At 41.7% G+C, this 14,260-nt stretch overlaps 1 protein-coding gene across 2 annotated transcripts in view; it reads left to right on the forward strand.

The window, feature by feature from the left end:
- The window catches only part of IQGAP2 (IQ motif containing GTPase activating protein 2), a 305,467-nt gene that overhangs the window by 145,200 nt on the left and 146,007 nt on the right, over positions 1 to 14,260 (forward strand). For both annotated transcript variants that reach the window (XM_002815661.5, XM_054555643.2), the window contains exon 3: positions 11,097 to 11,253. In XM_002815661.5, coding sequence (XP_002815707.1) covers positions 11,097 to 11,253 — 157 coding nt within the window. The remainder of the gene's footprint in view (positions 1 to 11,096; positions 11,254 to 14,260) is intronic.

Genomic DNA, 14,260 nt, shown 5'->3' on the forward strand with positions numbered 1-14,260 from the left:
TCAGAAGCCTAGTGCTGTTGTGTCCTGTCTCTGTCCCCTTTAGTCCAAGTCAGCAGTGTTTCTGCTGCTGGTAGAACCCCGTCTCTATTACTGGCTTCTGTTGAGATGGCCGATTAGATCTGTGAGTCCCACTGTCACTCTTTAGGGAGTGATTGTCCAGTCACACTGTTGGTGCCCTCTCCAGAACATATTCTCATTTTTTTGCAATATGGATAAGCTGAGAATTTTCCAGATCTTTAAGTTCTGGTTTGTTTAGCCTAACAATTTTTTCTTTAACTTCTCTCGCTTATCTTGCACTTTGCCAGAAGCCATAATGAGAAAGGAAAGTGGCGAGAAAAGCACAACAGACTTTCAGCACTTGGCTTAGAAATCTCAGCGGAATATCCAAGGTTGTCACTTAAAAGCTCTACCTTCCACAAAACACAAAAATGCAATTCAGCAACGTTCTTGGCCATTTTATAACAAGGATTGCCTTTTCTTCAGTGTCTAATAACATGTTCCTCATTTCTATCTAAAATCTCACTAGAATCACCTTTCATGTCCATATTTCTAGCAACAGTCTCTTAGCATCTGAGCCAAAGTTCTGTGGAACACAGTTTGGGGAAGCTTGCCAAACTCAACAGATTATACTATATCATCTCCTCCTGAAAGAGAAGAGTGAGACGTAAGTCCTCTGAAGTCTGCTCCACTCCTACTGGATCTTGAAGTCATATGTTGATTCTTTTCATGGTATTGTGTGCCTGTGTTTTAAGGAAAATGATTAGCATTCTTAAAGCAAAGCAAAAATTTTACTGAAGAAAATAATTAGCTTTTCATGTCACTTTCTTAGAGTGAACCAAAAAAGTTTTGTATGAGAGAAGGATGGGGGCCCGTGGATGCCCACCTCAGTTTTGCAGGGTGGGTTCCTACAGCCACGTTCCCCTGGGCTAATAAGGCTAATGGAATCATGGTGGCAGTTTTGCACTAGCCTCCAGCTGATGAAAAGTTTTGCCATGAGAACTTAACTTAATCCTTCTGATGCTTTTACTGCCTGTTAACACAGAAGGTGGAAAATGACCAACTATGCTATACATAAAAACAAAGGCCAGATATTCTTATATTATTTTAGAATATGACTTATATGCTGATTTTTAAAATATTAAGGGAAAAATTGACTTGTGATACTTGAAAGTTCAAAGAACGGGGCACTGCATTAAAACAGGGCTTATGCAAATAAAACACATTTTTCTGTTCTTGGCCAGCAGTTCTACCGTCAGGATACTTATTCCATACAGCACTGTATGATACAGATCAAGATTTATAGTTGGTGATTTCCTGAATAACAACTCAGATAGCAAATGCCTCCACAAAACAACTTTCGTATGTTCTGCAAGGCACAAAGTAGTACAATAGAAAGGATTGTTTGTTCCAGGATTTTTGTGGGGTGGTTTCTTTTTCTTTTTTTTTTTTTCCTCCCACAAGACAGAATTTTTCTTCTTGCCCTAAAATTTGAAAGATTTATCCTTTCTCTCCCCTTCTTCCACAAGTAGTTCCACCCTAAAAAGGAAGATGAGGTTCTCTAGCAACCCTTAAGATGCTCATAAGAAATAGCTTAAACTTTTGCTTTGGGACAAGACATTCACATATTGGGGTTGTGGGCCAATAAACTAGTCAATAGAAGGAATGGGGAAGAAGCAGTGAATGCAAGGACAGTGTTGGTGGGGAAGGGGGAATATTCTGGTTTTCATTTCTGTGGATTTTTAGGCCAAATTTGAAGACAGGCTCTTGATGACACATGAAGTATCTCTAACTTGATTTTATATATGCACACTTTGTGTACTATCCGTACATAAGTCATAGACATACAGATTGGACTAGAATTTAGAGTTCAGAAATGAACACTCACTTGTACAGTCAGTTAATTTTCAATAAAGGTGCCAAGACAGTTCAACAAAGGTAGTCTTTTCAACAGGTGGTGCTGGGACAACTGGGTAGCCACATGCAAAAGAATGAAGTCAGACTCTCATCTCACACCGTATACAAAAAGTAGTTCAAAATTGATCAAAGACCTAAACTAAGAGATAAAAGAGAAGAAAACATAGGTATAAATATGTAACATATAAAACACCAAAAATATAAACAACAAAAGAAGAAATAGATAAATGAGACTTCCTCAAAATAAAAACATTTTTGCTTCAAATAACACCATTAAGAAAGTGAAAAGACAGCCCACAGAATGGAGGAAACACTTTCAAATCATATATCAAATAAGAATCTTGTATACTGAATATGTAAGGAACTCTTATAACTCAAAAATAAAGACAAATAATTACACTAAAACATGAGCGATAGATTTGAAAGACATTTCTCCAAAAGTATATAAATGGGCTATATGCACATAAAAAGAAGCTGACTATCATTAGCCATCAGGGAAATGAAAATCAAAACCATAATGAGATGCCACTTTGCATCCACTAGGATGGCTGTAATCAAAAAGACAGAAGAATATTGGCAAGGATGTGAAGAAATTGAAATCCTCATACACTGCTGGTGGGAATGGGAAATGGTACAGCTGTTTTGAAAACAGTCTGGAAGTCCTAAAAAGATTACACATAGAGTTACCATATGACCCAGCAATTCTACTCTTGGGTATATACCCAAGGGAAATGAGAACATACATCAGTGCAAAAACTAATTCACAAGTGTTTACAGCAGTATCATTCACAATAGTCAAAAAGTTGAGGGGGCGGGAAATAACATGTCCAAAAACTGATGTCCAATAACATGTCCAAAAACTGATGAATAAATAAATAAATGTGATATATCACACAATGAAACATTATTCAAGAAAAAGATATGAAGTCCAGATACATCTTACAACATAGATGAACCTTGAAAACATGCTAAGTGAAAGGTCACAAAAGGCCACATATTGTATGAATCTATATTTACATGAAATGTTCAGAATAGGCAAATCTAAAGACAGTAGATTAGTGTGTTAGGGGCTTGGGGGTAAATGGAGAATGACTGTTTATGGATATAAGGTTTCCTTTTCAGTGTAAGGAAGATGTTCTAAAATTGATAATGATGATGGTCTTTCAACCCTATGACTATACTAAAAACCATTGCATTCTACGTGTTAAGTGTTGAGTGTATGATGTGTGGATTATATCTCAATAAAGATGTTAAGCCACACACAGTCATATTACATAATTACACAGTCATATTGAATTCCATTATAATTTCAGATTTATGGACTAACACTGAATACTCAGAATATTAAGCGACCTGTTCCACTGCATATAGCTGATGATCACAGAGCCAGACTTCCTGAACATCAGGCCAACTGTCTCTCCATTGTGATTGTTATAGGAAGTTTGACCCCAACATACCATACAAGTCACACTTAAAATTTGTATTGGTGTAGCCAGGTACCACTCACTTGTTCATGTAACAGATCAGCAAGCCCCTGAAACCGAGATTGGCAATAGCAGTTTAATTCCTGCTCCTGTAAGGTTCAGTAGTGTAGGGTGGGGGTGAGGAGACACAAGAGCTGCAGCTGCTTTTCTTTTTTTTAACCAATAAGAATGACCTTGAAAACAAGGGGTTCTTTACCACACAATTATTCAGGGACCCTGTCTGATGGAAGTTCTTCTACCTTCTCCAGCCAGCAGATGGGGAAGAGAGAGAGGAGGTTTATCCTTGGGAGGTTTTCCTGAGCCACACTTAGGGGTGGTGCACCCCTCACACTCATTTCCCCACACCTTTTGTGGTTACAACCCAGTCACTTGGCCCCTTACAGATGCTGTGGGGCTACGAATGCAGACTCTGGTATTGAAGCAGCTACGTTGTCTGGGGTATATACCCTGGGATTTGTTGTCGCCTGCCAGGAAAATTTAGGACACATACACAAGGAGTTTAGGAGCAGAAGGTTAATAGGTAGAAGAGAAGAGAGAGAAACAGCTTCCTCTGTAAAGGAGGGGGTCTCCCAGCAGAAAGGACCTGCTGGTGGTGAATGCCCCGAGTTTTATAGTAGGGTTTCAAGAGGCAGTGTCTGATTTACCTAGAGCTCATAGATTTGTTCAATCAGGTATGACATTTACATAGTGCGGGGAAGGCTGGTTGCCCCACCCTAATCTTCTTATGCAAATGGGCTTTCCAGTTGATGGGGTCATCTTGTCTGCTCCTTTGCAGCACAGGTGGCTGGCAGAGAAGGGAAGATGGAGCCGCCATCTTGAACATGTCTAGTCCTTAGTTCCTGCTGACATTCACCTGTGCAAGCTCCCAGCTTGCTGGCTGTTCTTTGTTAGAAAATGATTTGGGGCTGCTTTTCATTAAAAAGAAAAACCTTACCAAGGACTCCCATACCCTTGCTATCTGCCTGTGTGATTTCTTCTTAACTCCTATATCCCTATCTGGGCTTGAAGTTTTCTCCTTATACTTAAAAAATCAATCCAAAGGCCAGTCAGCCCACGTGATGACTGGACACAAGTTTAGAAGTTACATATCATGGCTCCTGCTTCATTGTGAGGGATTTTAATACCTTTAGAGCAATGTTAAGTACCCAGTCTGACTGGTTATTCTGTCAGCAGAGTCTGTCACCTGTCCTAGAAGAATAGTCTTGTTTGTTGCTCCTATGCGGGCTGATGATTGATAGGAGTTTCCGAGTCGTATCTTATTGGAAGGACCTTTGAGAGCTCTAGGCCTGTGGGCCTTCCTGAGGAGGTGACTGCATTTGAATAGGCTCTAAGTTTCGTATATCCTGCCTCTGCCCTGCTACAGCACTACAAGGGGAAACCTGGACCATTTACTGTGCCTGTTGCAAGGTAGGTGACAAAGAGGAAGTTCTGAGAGAACAAACGAAGCCCCAGGAATCTACTCAACCCTGACAGTGAATATACTATCCTCTGACCTTATACTGAAACAGTGACAACATCTATGTCTCCAAGCTGTGGAACTCTACCGCTGCTCTGGAAGCAGCCCTGCAGTGTTTTACCACTTTTGTTTTGCACTAGGCTAGGGGATTCTGTTTGGTGAGTTGTGAGAAATTAAAAGTTGGAATTAGATAGAGGAGCAAAGGCTGGCCCCTGTCAACTTATTGAGCTGGGTGGCCTTAGCCTTTTCTGAGCTTTGGAAAACCTCAGATATCATGTCAGAAAATCATCAGAATCTGAGAAAAACATCGGAAAATCATCAGCAAATGGTGATCCTGATAGCACCTCTTCCTTATGGGGTGATCATGAGAAGATTCCATGATAATGCCCATAAAGTATCAAGTCCAGATTTTGGCACAAGATCATGCTCAATAAGCACTAGTTGTCATTGATAATAATAGCATCATCTTTTGACTTTCAAGGCAGAGAAAAAGAGGTATCTCCATTGATGCCTAATGTTAAAAAAAGTAACATTTTGTAAATCTTTGGCAATATCTTAAAATATTTTATGATGTAACTGTGATGCTCGGAAAACTTTACTTTTAGCAGTCAGAATCTTTCATAACCATATGTTAAGTACTTGCTTTGTGTAAACAGGTTGCCAGGCACAAAGGGATTATAAAGAGAAAGAAAAAATGGCCTTTGCCTTTGAGCAGTTCATAATGTCATAAGAATTAGCCATGGCTATATTTTAAATAGGTTGTAGCTAACCTAAGTTTTTGCTATCAGTGTTTTATTTATTTATTTTATTTTTTATTTTTTTTGAGAGAGAGTCTCACTCTGTCGCCCAGGCTGGAGTGTAGTGGTGCGATCTCGGCTCACTGCAACCTCCGCCTCTCAGATTCAAGCGATTCTCCTGCCTCAGCCTCCTGAGTAGCTGGGACTGCAGGTGCCCATTACGATGCCTGGCTAATTTTTGTCTTTAGTAGAGATGGGGTTTCACCATGTTGGCCAGAGTGGTCTTGAACTCCTGACCTCAAGTGATCCACATGCCCTGGCCTCCCAAAGTGTTGGGATTACAGGCATGAGCCACCATGCCTGGCCTGTTATCAGTGTTTTAAACCAACTGCACATATATCCTAATACAGACAAAAATGTGATTAGCTCTTTTTAAAAACAAGCCCAACTCTAAAATATCATACTTCAGGGAGCTTTTATTTTTGCATCCTGCCCCTTGCTCCCAGTTGTCAACTTATCTCCCCCTACTCTTGCTACCAATTGTCAGTTTACCCCCAGCCCCTACCCCTCACACATATACCCCAATTTCCAGGTTGTTATAAAGCATTCATATATTTTTGTGTAAAAAACGATTTCTTGCATTTTTCCAAGATAATTATTTGAAAATGTAATTATTTGAAAACAGATTGTGTTTTACTATGAAATCACCTAATACCCTAATTAGTTTATTTAGCTTAGAAACTTGGTCTAGAGCAGTGGCTGTTAACTTGGCCACCATTTTTTTTTTAAGGCAGCATTACTATTGATTTCTTCTTTTCAAAATTTAGCAAGTCCGTGGTATTCTTACTTCAGTTTATTTGACGCAAGGCTCACATGGTATGTGAATGATATGCATGATATGTGAAAAGGAAGTTCATCATCATCGCATCTTACCTGTTCCTTGTTCTTCCAGTTTCACGGCCCCTTAGAATGTTAGAGCTGGCAAGGGCTTTATCACCAAATTCTTATCACCAACACCTCTCCTTTAGCAGAGTAGAGAAACTGAAGCTCAGAGAGGTGAGGGGACTTGCTTGCAGTCACACCACCACTATGTGGCTGACTCCTGGTGCAGAACCCTCCCTTCAACCCAGTGCCTCTCCTTGGCTGGTAATCTCTGTTTTTCTTTTTTTTTTTCTTCTTGAGACGGAGTCTCCCTCTGTCGCCGAGGCTGGAGTGCAGTGGCGCAATCTCTGCTCACTGCAAGCTCCGCCTCCTGGGTTCACACCATTCTTCTGCCTCAGCCTCCTGAGTAGCTGGGACTACAGGCGCCTACCACCACGCCCGGCTAATTTTTTTGTATTTTTAATAGAGACAGGGTTTCACCGTGTTAGCCAGGATGATCTCGATCTCCTGACCTCGTGATCCACCCGCCTCAGCCTCCCAAAGTGATGGGATTACAGGCGTGAGCCACCGCGCCCGGCCCTCTGTTTTTCAACTCCCTTTTCTGAGCTGTCACCAAGTCCTCTTACTGTTGCCTGGAACTGTCTTTTGGTTGTCTTCCTTCCCGTTTCTTCCTGGCTGATCCCGTCCCTCAACACCTCACAATGGGAAAGGCCTGACAGAGGACTCCGTCTCTGAGGCATCCATTATACCATATTAATTTTCTCTAATTACCACTGTCAGCACGTTACTCCTCTTCTGTGAGGCTGCCAGGAGCTCCCTGCTTCTTGTGGCTACAAATGTCAACAACCTGTCCTCGCATGCTAGACCTTCCAGAGCGTAGCTTCACGGGGAAGGCCCAGCTTCATTGCTTTTTTCTCCCTGTGAGCCCCAAAGGCCCACTGTGTTCCCTGGGTTTTCTTCGTGAGTCAGCCATGTTTCTTTTATGCCTTTAGTTTCTGTTCTCCCCAGCTTCCGGTTCTCTCCCTGCCTTTCCAGCTACGGCAGGTCCTCCAATAATGTCGTTTCATTTGATGTCATTTCCTCATAATGTTGATGAAGAAAAAGAAGGGGCCACTGTGGAGTTCGTGTGGTCTCCCCAGGTCTGCGTGGGTTTTCTCTGGGGACTCGTTTTCTTCCACATCCCAAAGATGTGCATGTTAGGTTAACTGATGTGGCTACATAGTCCCCACTGAGTGAGTGTGGTGGGGGTTTGAGTGTATCCTCCAATGGGAACGCATCTTGTCCAGGGTTGATGCCCACCCCCCTACCTCTGAGCTGCTGGGATAGGTTGCGGCCACCCAAGACCCTGACCTGGAATAAGAGGGTGAAGAATTATCTTACTTTTTTTTGTTTTTCCAGTCCCTTCATTATACTAAAAGTTTATGTTAATCTTTCTTAATTGTATGTATAGCTCACATTTATTTCAGTGTTTAACATAGAAGTGTTTTGGTCTTTATTTAGAAGTTTGGTGATGTTTTTGTGACCAGAAATATGCAATAGGATCTTAATTATTTTTTAGAGACAGAGTCTTGCACTGTTGCCCAGGCTGTAATGCTGGGGCCTGACTACAGCTTACTGCAGCCTCAAACTCCTGGGCTCAAGCAATCCCCCGACCTCAACCCCCTGAGTAACTGGGACCACAGGTGCAAACCACCATGCCTGGCTCTTTTTTTTTTTTTTTTTTTTTAAAGAGAGCCAGGGCCTCACTGTGCTGCCTAGCCTGGTTCAAACTCCTGGCCTCAAGCAGTCCTCCCACCTCACGCTCCCAAAGTGCTGGAATTACAGGCATGAGCCGTAGCGCCCAGTGTAACTTGTTTATAGAAATTAGCCTATGGTAAAATTGATTTTGTTATACATTATTTTGCTTAAATTCATAGTTTCCAAGTAGGTGAGGACTTACTGTACTCCATTCTTCAAGGCCAAGTCCAGGTTTTACCACCTTTTTAATGTTTTCCTTGATTGCTGCAGTGATAACCCAATGATTCCCGTTTACTCCCAAACTTTTTCTGATTGTATCCTACCATGTAGCATTGCACATCATAGCCTCTCATATGGTTCTCTGGCTTTTCCTTAGAATTGTGTTGCCTTCTTAATTATATTTAATGCTCTTTGAAGGCAAGGCTTATGTTTATATTTTTATCATATATACTATTCCCCTCCCATCCATTGGAAATATGTTCAAAGACCCTCAGTCAATGCCTGAGACTGAAGATAGCACCAAACCTTGAATATACTGTTTTTGCATATAGATACATAGCTGTGCTCAGGTTTAATTTATAAACTAGGCATAGAAAGAGATTAACAACAGTAACTAATAATAGAACAATTATAACAATATACTATGATACGCCCCGTCTGGGAGGTGAGGAGCGCCTCTGCCCGGCTGCCACCCGGTCTGGGAGGAACTGAGGAGCGCCTCTGCCCGGGCGGCCCCGTCTGGGAAGCGAGGAGCGCCTCTGCCCGGGCGGCCCCGTCGGGGAAGTGAGGAGCGCCTCTGCCCGGCCGCCCCGTCTGGGAGGAGAGGAGCGCCTCTGCCCGGGCGGCCCCGTCTGGGAAGCGAGGGGCGCCTCTGCCCAGCCGCCCTGTCTGGGAGGTGAGGAGCGCCTCTGCCCGGCTGCCCTGTCTGGGAGGTGTACCCAACAGCTCCGAAGAGACAGCGACCATCGGGAGCGGGCCATGAGGACGATGGCGGTTTTGTTGAAGAGAAGGGGAGGAAGTGTGGGGAAAGGAAGGAGAGATCAGATTGTTGCTGTGTCTGTGTAGAAAGGGGTGGGCATAGGAGACTCCATTTTGTTCTGACTAGGAGAAATTCTTCTGCCTTGGGATGCTGTTGATCTATGGCCTTTCCCCCAGCCCCCTGCTCTCTGAAACATGTGCTGTGTCAACTCAGGGTTAAATGGTTTAAGGGTGGTGCAAGATGTGCTTTGTTAAACAGATGCTTGAAGGCAGCATGCTCTTTAAGAGTCATCACCACTCCCTAATCTCAAGTACTCAGGGGCACAAACACTGCAGAAGGCCGCAGGGTCCTCTGCCTAGGAAAACCAGAGACCTTTGTTCATGTGTTTATCTCCTGACCTTCTCTCCACTATTATCCTATGACCCTGCCATATCCCCCTCTCCGAGAAACACCCAAGAATGATCAATAAATACTTCAGAAATTAAAAAAAAAAAAAAAAAACAATATACTATGATAAAAGTTCTGTGAATGTGGACTCTGCCTCTGTCTCAAAATATCTTATTGTACTGCACTTACCCTTCTTGTGATGAGGAAGGGATGGGAGTGGGATAGCATGAGATTTCATCACACTACTCAGAATGATATGCAATTAAAAACTCATGAATTTTGTATTCCTGGAACTTTCCATTTAATATTTTCAGAGTAGTTGACCTCAAGTAACTAAAACTGCAGAAAGTGAAACCTTGGATAAGGGGGGGTCTACTGGATTCCAATTTTATAGTGCCTAATAAATGGTCAGTAATAACCACTTGTTAGGGGCTTGTTGAACTACAAGTTGTTGTTCAGAGCTACAAGCATTTCAGACATATTACAGTGTTGGCAACTTGGGTTGGGATCAGTTGTTAATATTGGGGCACGGTGCTCTACTGTTTTAAGTGTTGGCAGGATCAGTGGCTACTGTGTTAATGATCCTCTAGGGAGACGGTCTATATAGATATGGTGCTCACGCTAATAGTTGGATTTGTAGATCAGTAGCTGGGTGGCAGGGAGGCTGGGGGCTCCCCTGCTGAGAACTGCACACCGGCCTCTTGAATCTTCCAGTAGGTAATAGTTACTTGAGAAAGGAGTATCCTCATGACTCTGGCAGATCCTCAGCACACCATTGTGACATGTGAACTAGCCTGTCTCCTCTCCCACTGTAAGTCCTTGAGCCAGTAATGACCTTGGTGTTCTGTTTTCTACAATACTGGCACAACATCTTAAGGTTTAATCTGATCTTTGTCTAAAATATTTTTTTCAGAACCCATTAAGTACTGTATCTTCCCAAAAAAGATAAGTGTGTTGTCATAAGTTCCTGGTATTGGAAAAAGGAGTCTGTATTATTTAAAGAAGCCTTGTCTGCTTCCTTAATTCAATGCCCCTTTTCCATGCCTTCCTACCTCTCCTGGTAGTCATTCCTGGACTGAGGTAACTGCAGATTTTATAGTACTTTGGACTATGCACTCCCTAAGGCACAGACCGTATAAGAATTGCCTCTGCCAAGGGCTCATAAACTTGGAATTATTTTTTCTTTAATGTCAGCGGGGCTAATTCCACCTATACAAAATGGTTTGGCCTTTTCCTTCTTTGGCACAAGAGAGACTTGGCAGAGGCTCAGATAAAGGTGAAGTTGATGAGCTCTGGCACGGGAGTGAGCTCAGCGCTTCTGGGCTTTCATTCCCCCTGTTCATCTCATGTTCAAAATCCTCATTCCACCCAGAAAGTCTTCCCTTCCCACCAGTGACACTGAAAGATGTTTCAGATCCTTCTTCCTTTGTCTCCAACACACACAGCGAAATGCTGCATGACTTCATTTGCAGAAAGTTACCCAACTGGAGTCACTTTAATATTTTTTTTAATCTTTTTAGGTGGATGGAAGTTTGCTTAGTTGAAGAATTGCCACCAACCACTGAACTGGAAGAAGGGCTCCGGAATGGAGTTTACCTTGCAAAGTTAGCCAAGTTCTTTGCCCCGAAAATGGTATCAGAGAAAAAGATCTATGATGTGGAACAAACACGTTATAAGGTAACCAAGATCTAATTGGTTTTGGCTTCCAGCTAAAAGTGAAAGTTTGGTATTTCATATCCTCTCCCTTCTTTTACTCTTAGTGTTTCTGTAAGGATTTGGGGGGCTGGGGGATGTCTTTGGAGCCTGTTAATAGCATTCCTGAGGCAGCAGCAGTTTTAAAAAGCAAAGTGTTTCTATTTCTGGTCTGACACTAAGAGACCTCTGACTTATGGGGCTTCCCAATGCCTCCCCCAATTATTCCTTCATGGAAGTCACTCTTGACTTTATTAGTGCCAGTAAAGGTAAAAGTGGGGGCATGCTACCACTCCTTTTTTCACTTGAACCTGTGGCCCTAGAGAGTTAGGGCCAATGTGATAAAACAAGTAGGAAGGTCGAATGATCAGCCAAGAATTCTTTTCCATTTGATGTTTAAAGCAAGATATGACTAACCACTTTGTGTACAACTAGTTTTAAGAATTGTTTCAGGGCTAATTTGGGAAGCATTAGAAAATAAAAAGCTACTATAGCCCTTTAGAAGTATCACAACAGCTGAGTATGGTAGCTCTTGCCCATAATCCCAACACTTTTGGAGGCCAAGGTAGGAGGATTGCTTGAGCCCAGGAGTTCAAGGCTGCAGTGAGCTATGATCACACCACTGCCCTCCAGCCTGGGTGACAGAGTGAGACTCTGTCTCTAAGATAATAATAGCAAGAAGAAGAAAGATCAACAATAAAAACCGCAGTGTTATTTAGATTTAGAAGAAGCAGGGAGAAGAAAACAAAATTAAAATAAACACCAATTTTATAGTAATAAAAATCCCGATTTTTTAGAGATACATATCAAAGTATTTACAGATAAAGTGATACATCTAGGATTTGTTTCAAAATAATTGAGGGGAAGGTAGACAGATGATAAAGTGATACATCTAGGATTTGTTTCAAAATAATTGAGGGGAAGGTAGACAGATGATAAAAAGCTGGCCATGAGTTCATAACTGTTGAGTTGAATGATGGGTACATAGGAGTTCGTTATACTATTCTGTCTACTTTTTTACATTTGAAATTATATATTCAGAAGGAAAAGGAAAAAGCAAACGCCAACCTAAAAGACTCCTCCATTAGCAATGTATCTTCAAAACAGATTTTTTAAATGTCTGGTGTTCTATTCTGCAATATGTGACCTCTTGTCTGCTGCAGGTCAAGGTTTCTAAAGCTTCTTTGAAACTTGATCTTTATTTTTTTAATGCATTCAGTTCTTTATATCAATATTTTTTATCTGCAGATTTTCCAGTATTCTGAACAGTTATTTCTCTTACAGCTGTAGGGAATATGTTGCATATAGTTGGAAAAGGAATGATTTCCCATTTATTGCATGATTCATAGTACCCTTCACTTCTTTAGGCAAAATACATTCTTTAAATATGTATATTAAATACAGATAGAATGTTTGAATAATCTTTAAGGTTAACAGTAGACAAGATTACTTGTCAAATTTATTTTGAGTCTATTTTTCTAGTCTGGTCAAAAAGGTCACTGAGCAAAAGTTTTTGCCTTTAATAATGTTATAAATAAAAATGTTTACATTTATTAAAGTAAATTTGTGTTCATGAAGTTTTGCTCCAGAGTTCCAGCTCATTATAATCTTCTGCAAGACTTTAATAACACAATCACTTAGCCAGCTAAAATTGAAGTTTAGAAAAATTTTTTGAGAAATATTTTTAGAAATTCAGAGAAGCCCAGAAAAAGACCATCTGTATCCTCTCTCCACAAAATAAATATTTGTCCACATTTTAGACTACAGCTTGTCTTTTTTTCATTGCTTTTATTTTGGTTATAATCAAGATCTAGGTCTGTCAGTACCAACACGTATGTAGATTTGATGATACAGCTAAAATGTAGTTGGGGTAGGCTCCAGCTTGACTGAAAGGGAATTACAGATTTTCTTTTGGCTTTCATGGACTGTGAGAATCAGACTGGGAAGACGGGCCCTTCATGGAAGTGAGCCTCAGAGCAGTGTGTGTGCTAGTTCTTTTCTCTTCCTGGAATGTTGTATACCTTGAATATAGGAGTGTCCTTCCTGACCAGCTCGGGGCCCTCATGGCAGTTGCCTCGTGGCAACTTAAACAGGTACCTTCTCCTCCTGGCATCAGATATCCTATTATTTAAATGAATAGCAACTTCTTTTTAGGATGGGGACAGGGGAAATAATATTTGCAATTTCTGGTTATGGAATAAAATACTTGTGGGGCGTAGGCAGGTGATGACATACATCCCCAAGTGAAACATCACAAGAGGGAGGCCACCCCTGCCCCATCAGATCCCTGGAAGGCCGGGTGGCACAGAGGTGACACTGGGAGAGGGACAGGAAGGAGGGAAGCACAGCAGGAGGGTGGCCGTGGTCAGCTGTGGCGTGGGAGCCCCTCCTTGCTGAGCTAAAAGAAAAAAACATAAGACAAATGGAAAGGACCCCTCTGTGGATTGACTGCAGAAAAGAGATTTGCTTTTTTCTTTATTAAATCCCTGAAAGTGCTTAGTGTTCTTGATGGAGACTTTGAGTGATTTGCCATGTAATCATAAAATCTTATTTTAGGGCCTTTTCATCTCTCATACAAAAATGAAAGGAGATAAATATTAGCAAATAAGTAACGCAACTTCCTGATCTTGTGTTCTTCAGGACTGAAGCATGTCACATAGCCCTTTGCAAGGAGAGCTAAATCATGGGACTAAGGCAAAGATGTTGAAGCACGAGGGAACGCTCAATAACCCAGCCCCAGCCCCTCATGCCATCTGGAAACCATGAATTCAGTGAACTCGGGCTCTCGCTGCAAGGTCTGCCTAGACTGCAGGCATAAAATATGTCAGCCTTGGCACTGGCAGCTTTGATGACCGTCAGTTAGGCAGACAGGAGCTTTTGTGCTACCCCCTTCTCTTTGTCAGCTTATGTACAACCGTAGTTCCTCATTAATTTAGGGTTGGAAAGATGTCCTGAGTATTAGAGTTCAACTTTCCAGTTATAAATATTTTTT

This window comes from Pongo abelii, chromosome 4, assembly GCF_028885655.2.
Source record: "Pongo abelii isolate AG06213 chromosome 4, NHGRI_mPonAbe1-v2.0_pri, whole genome shotgun sequence".
Lineage (NCBI taxonomy): Eukaryota > Metazoa > Chordata > Mammalia > Primates > Hominidae > Pongo > Pongo abelii.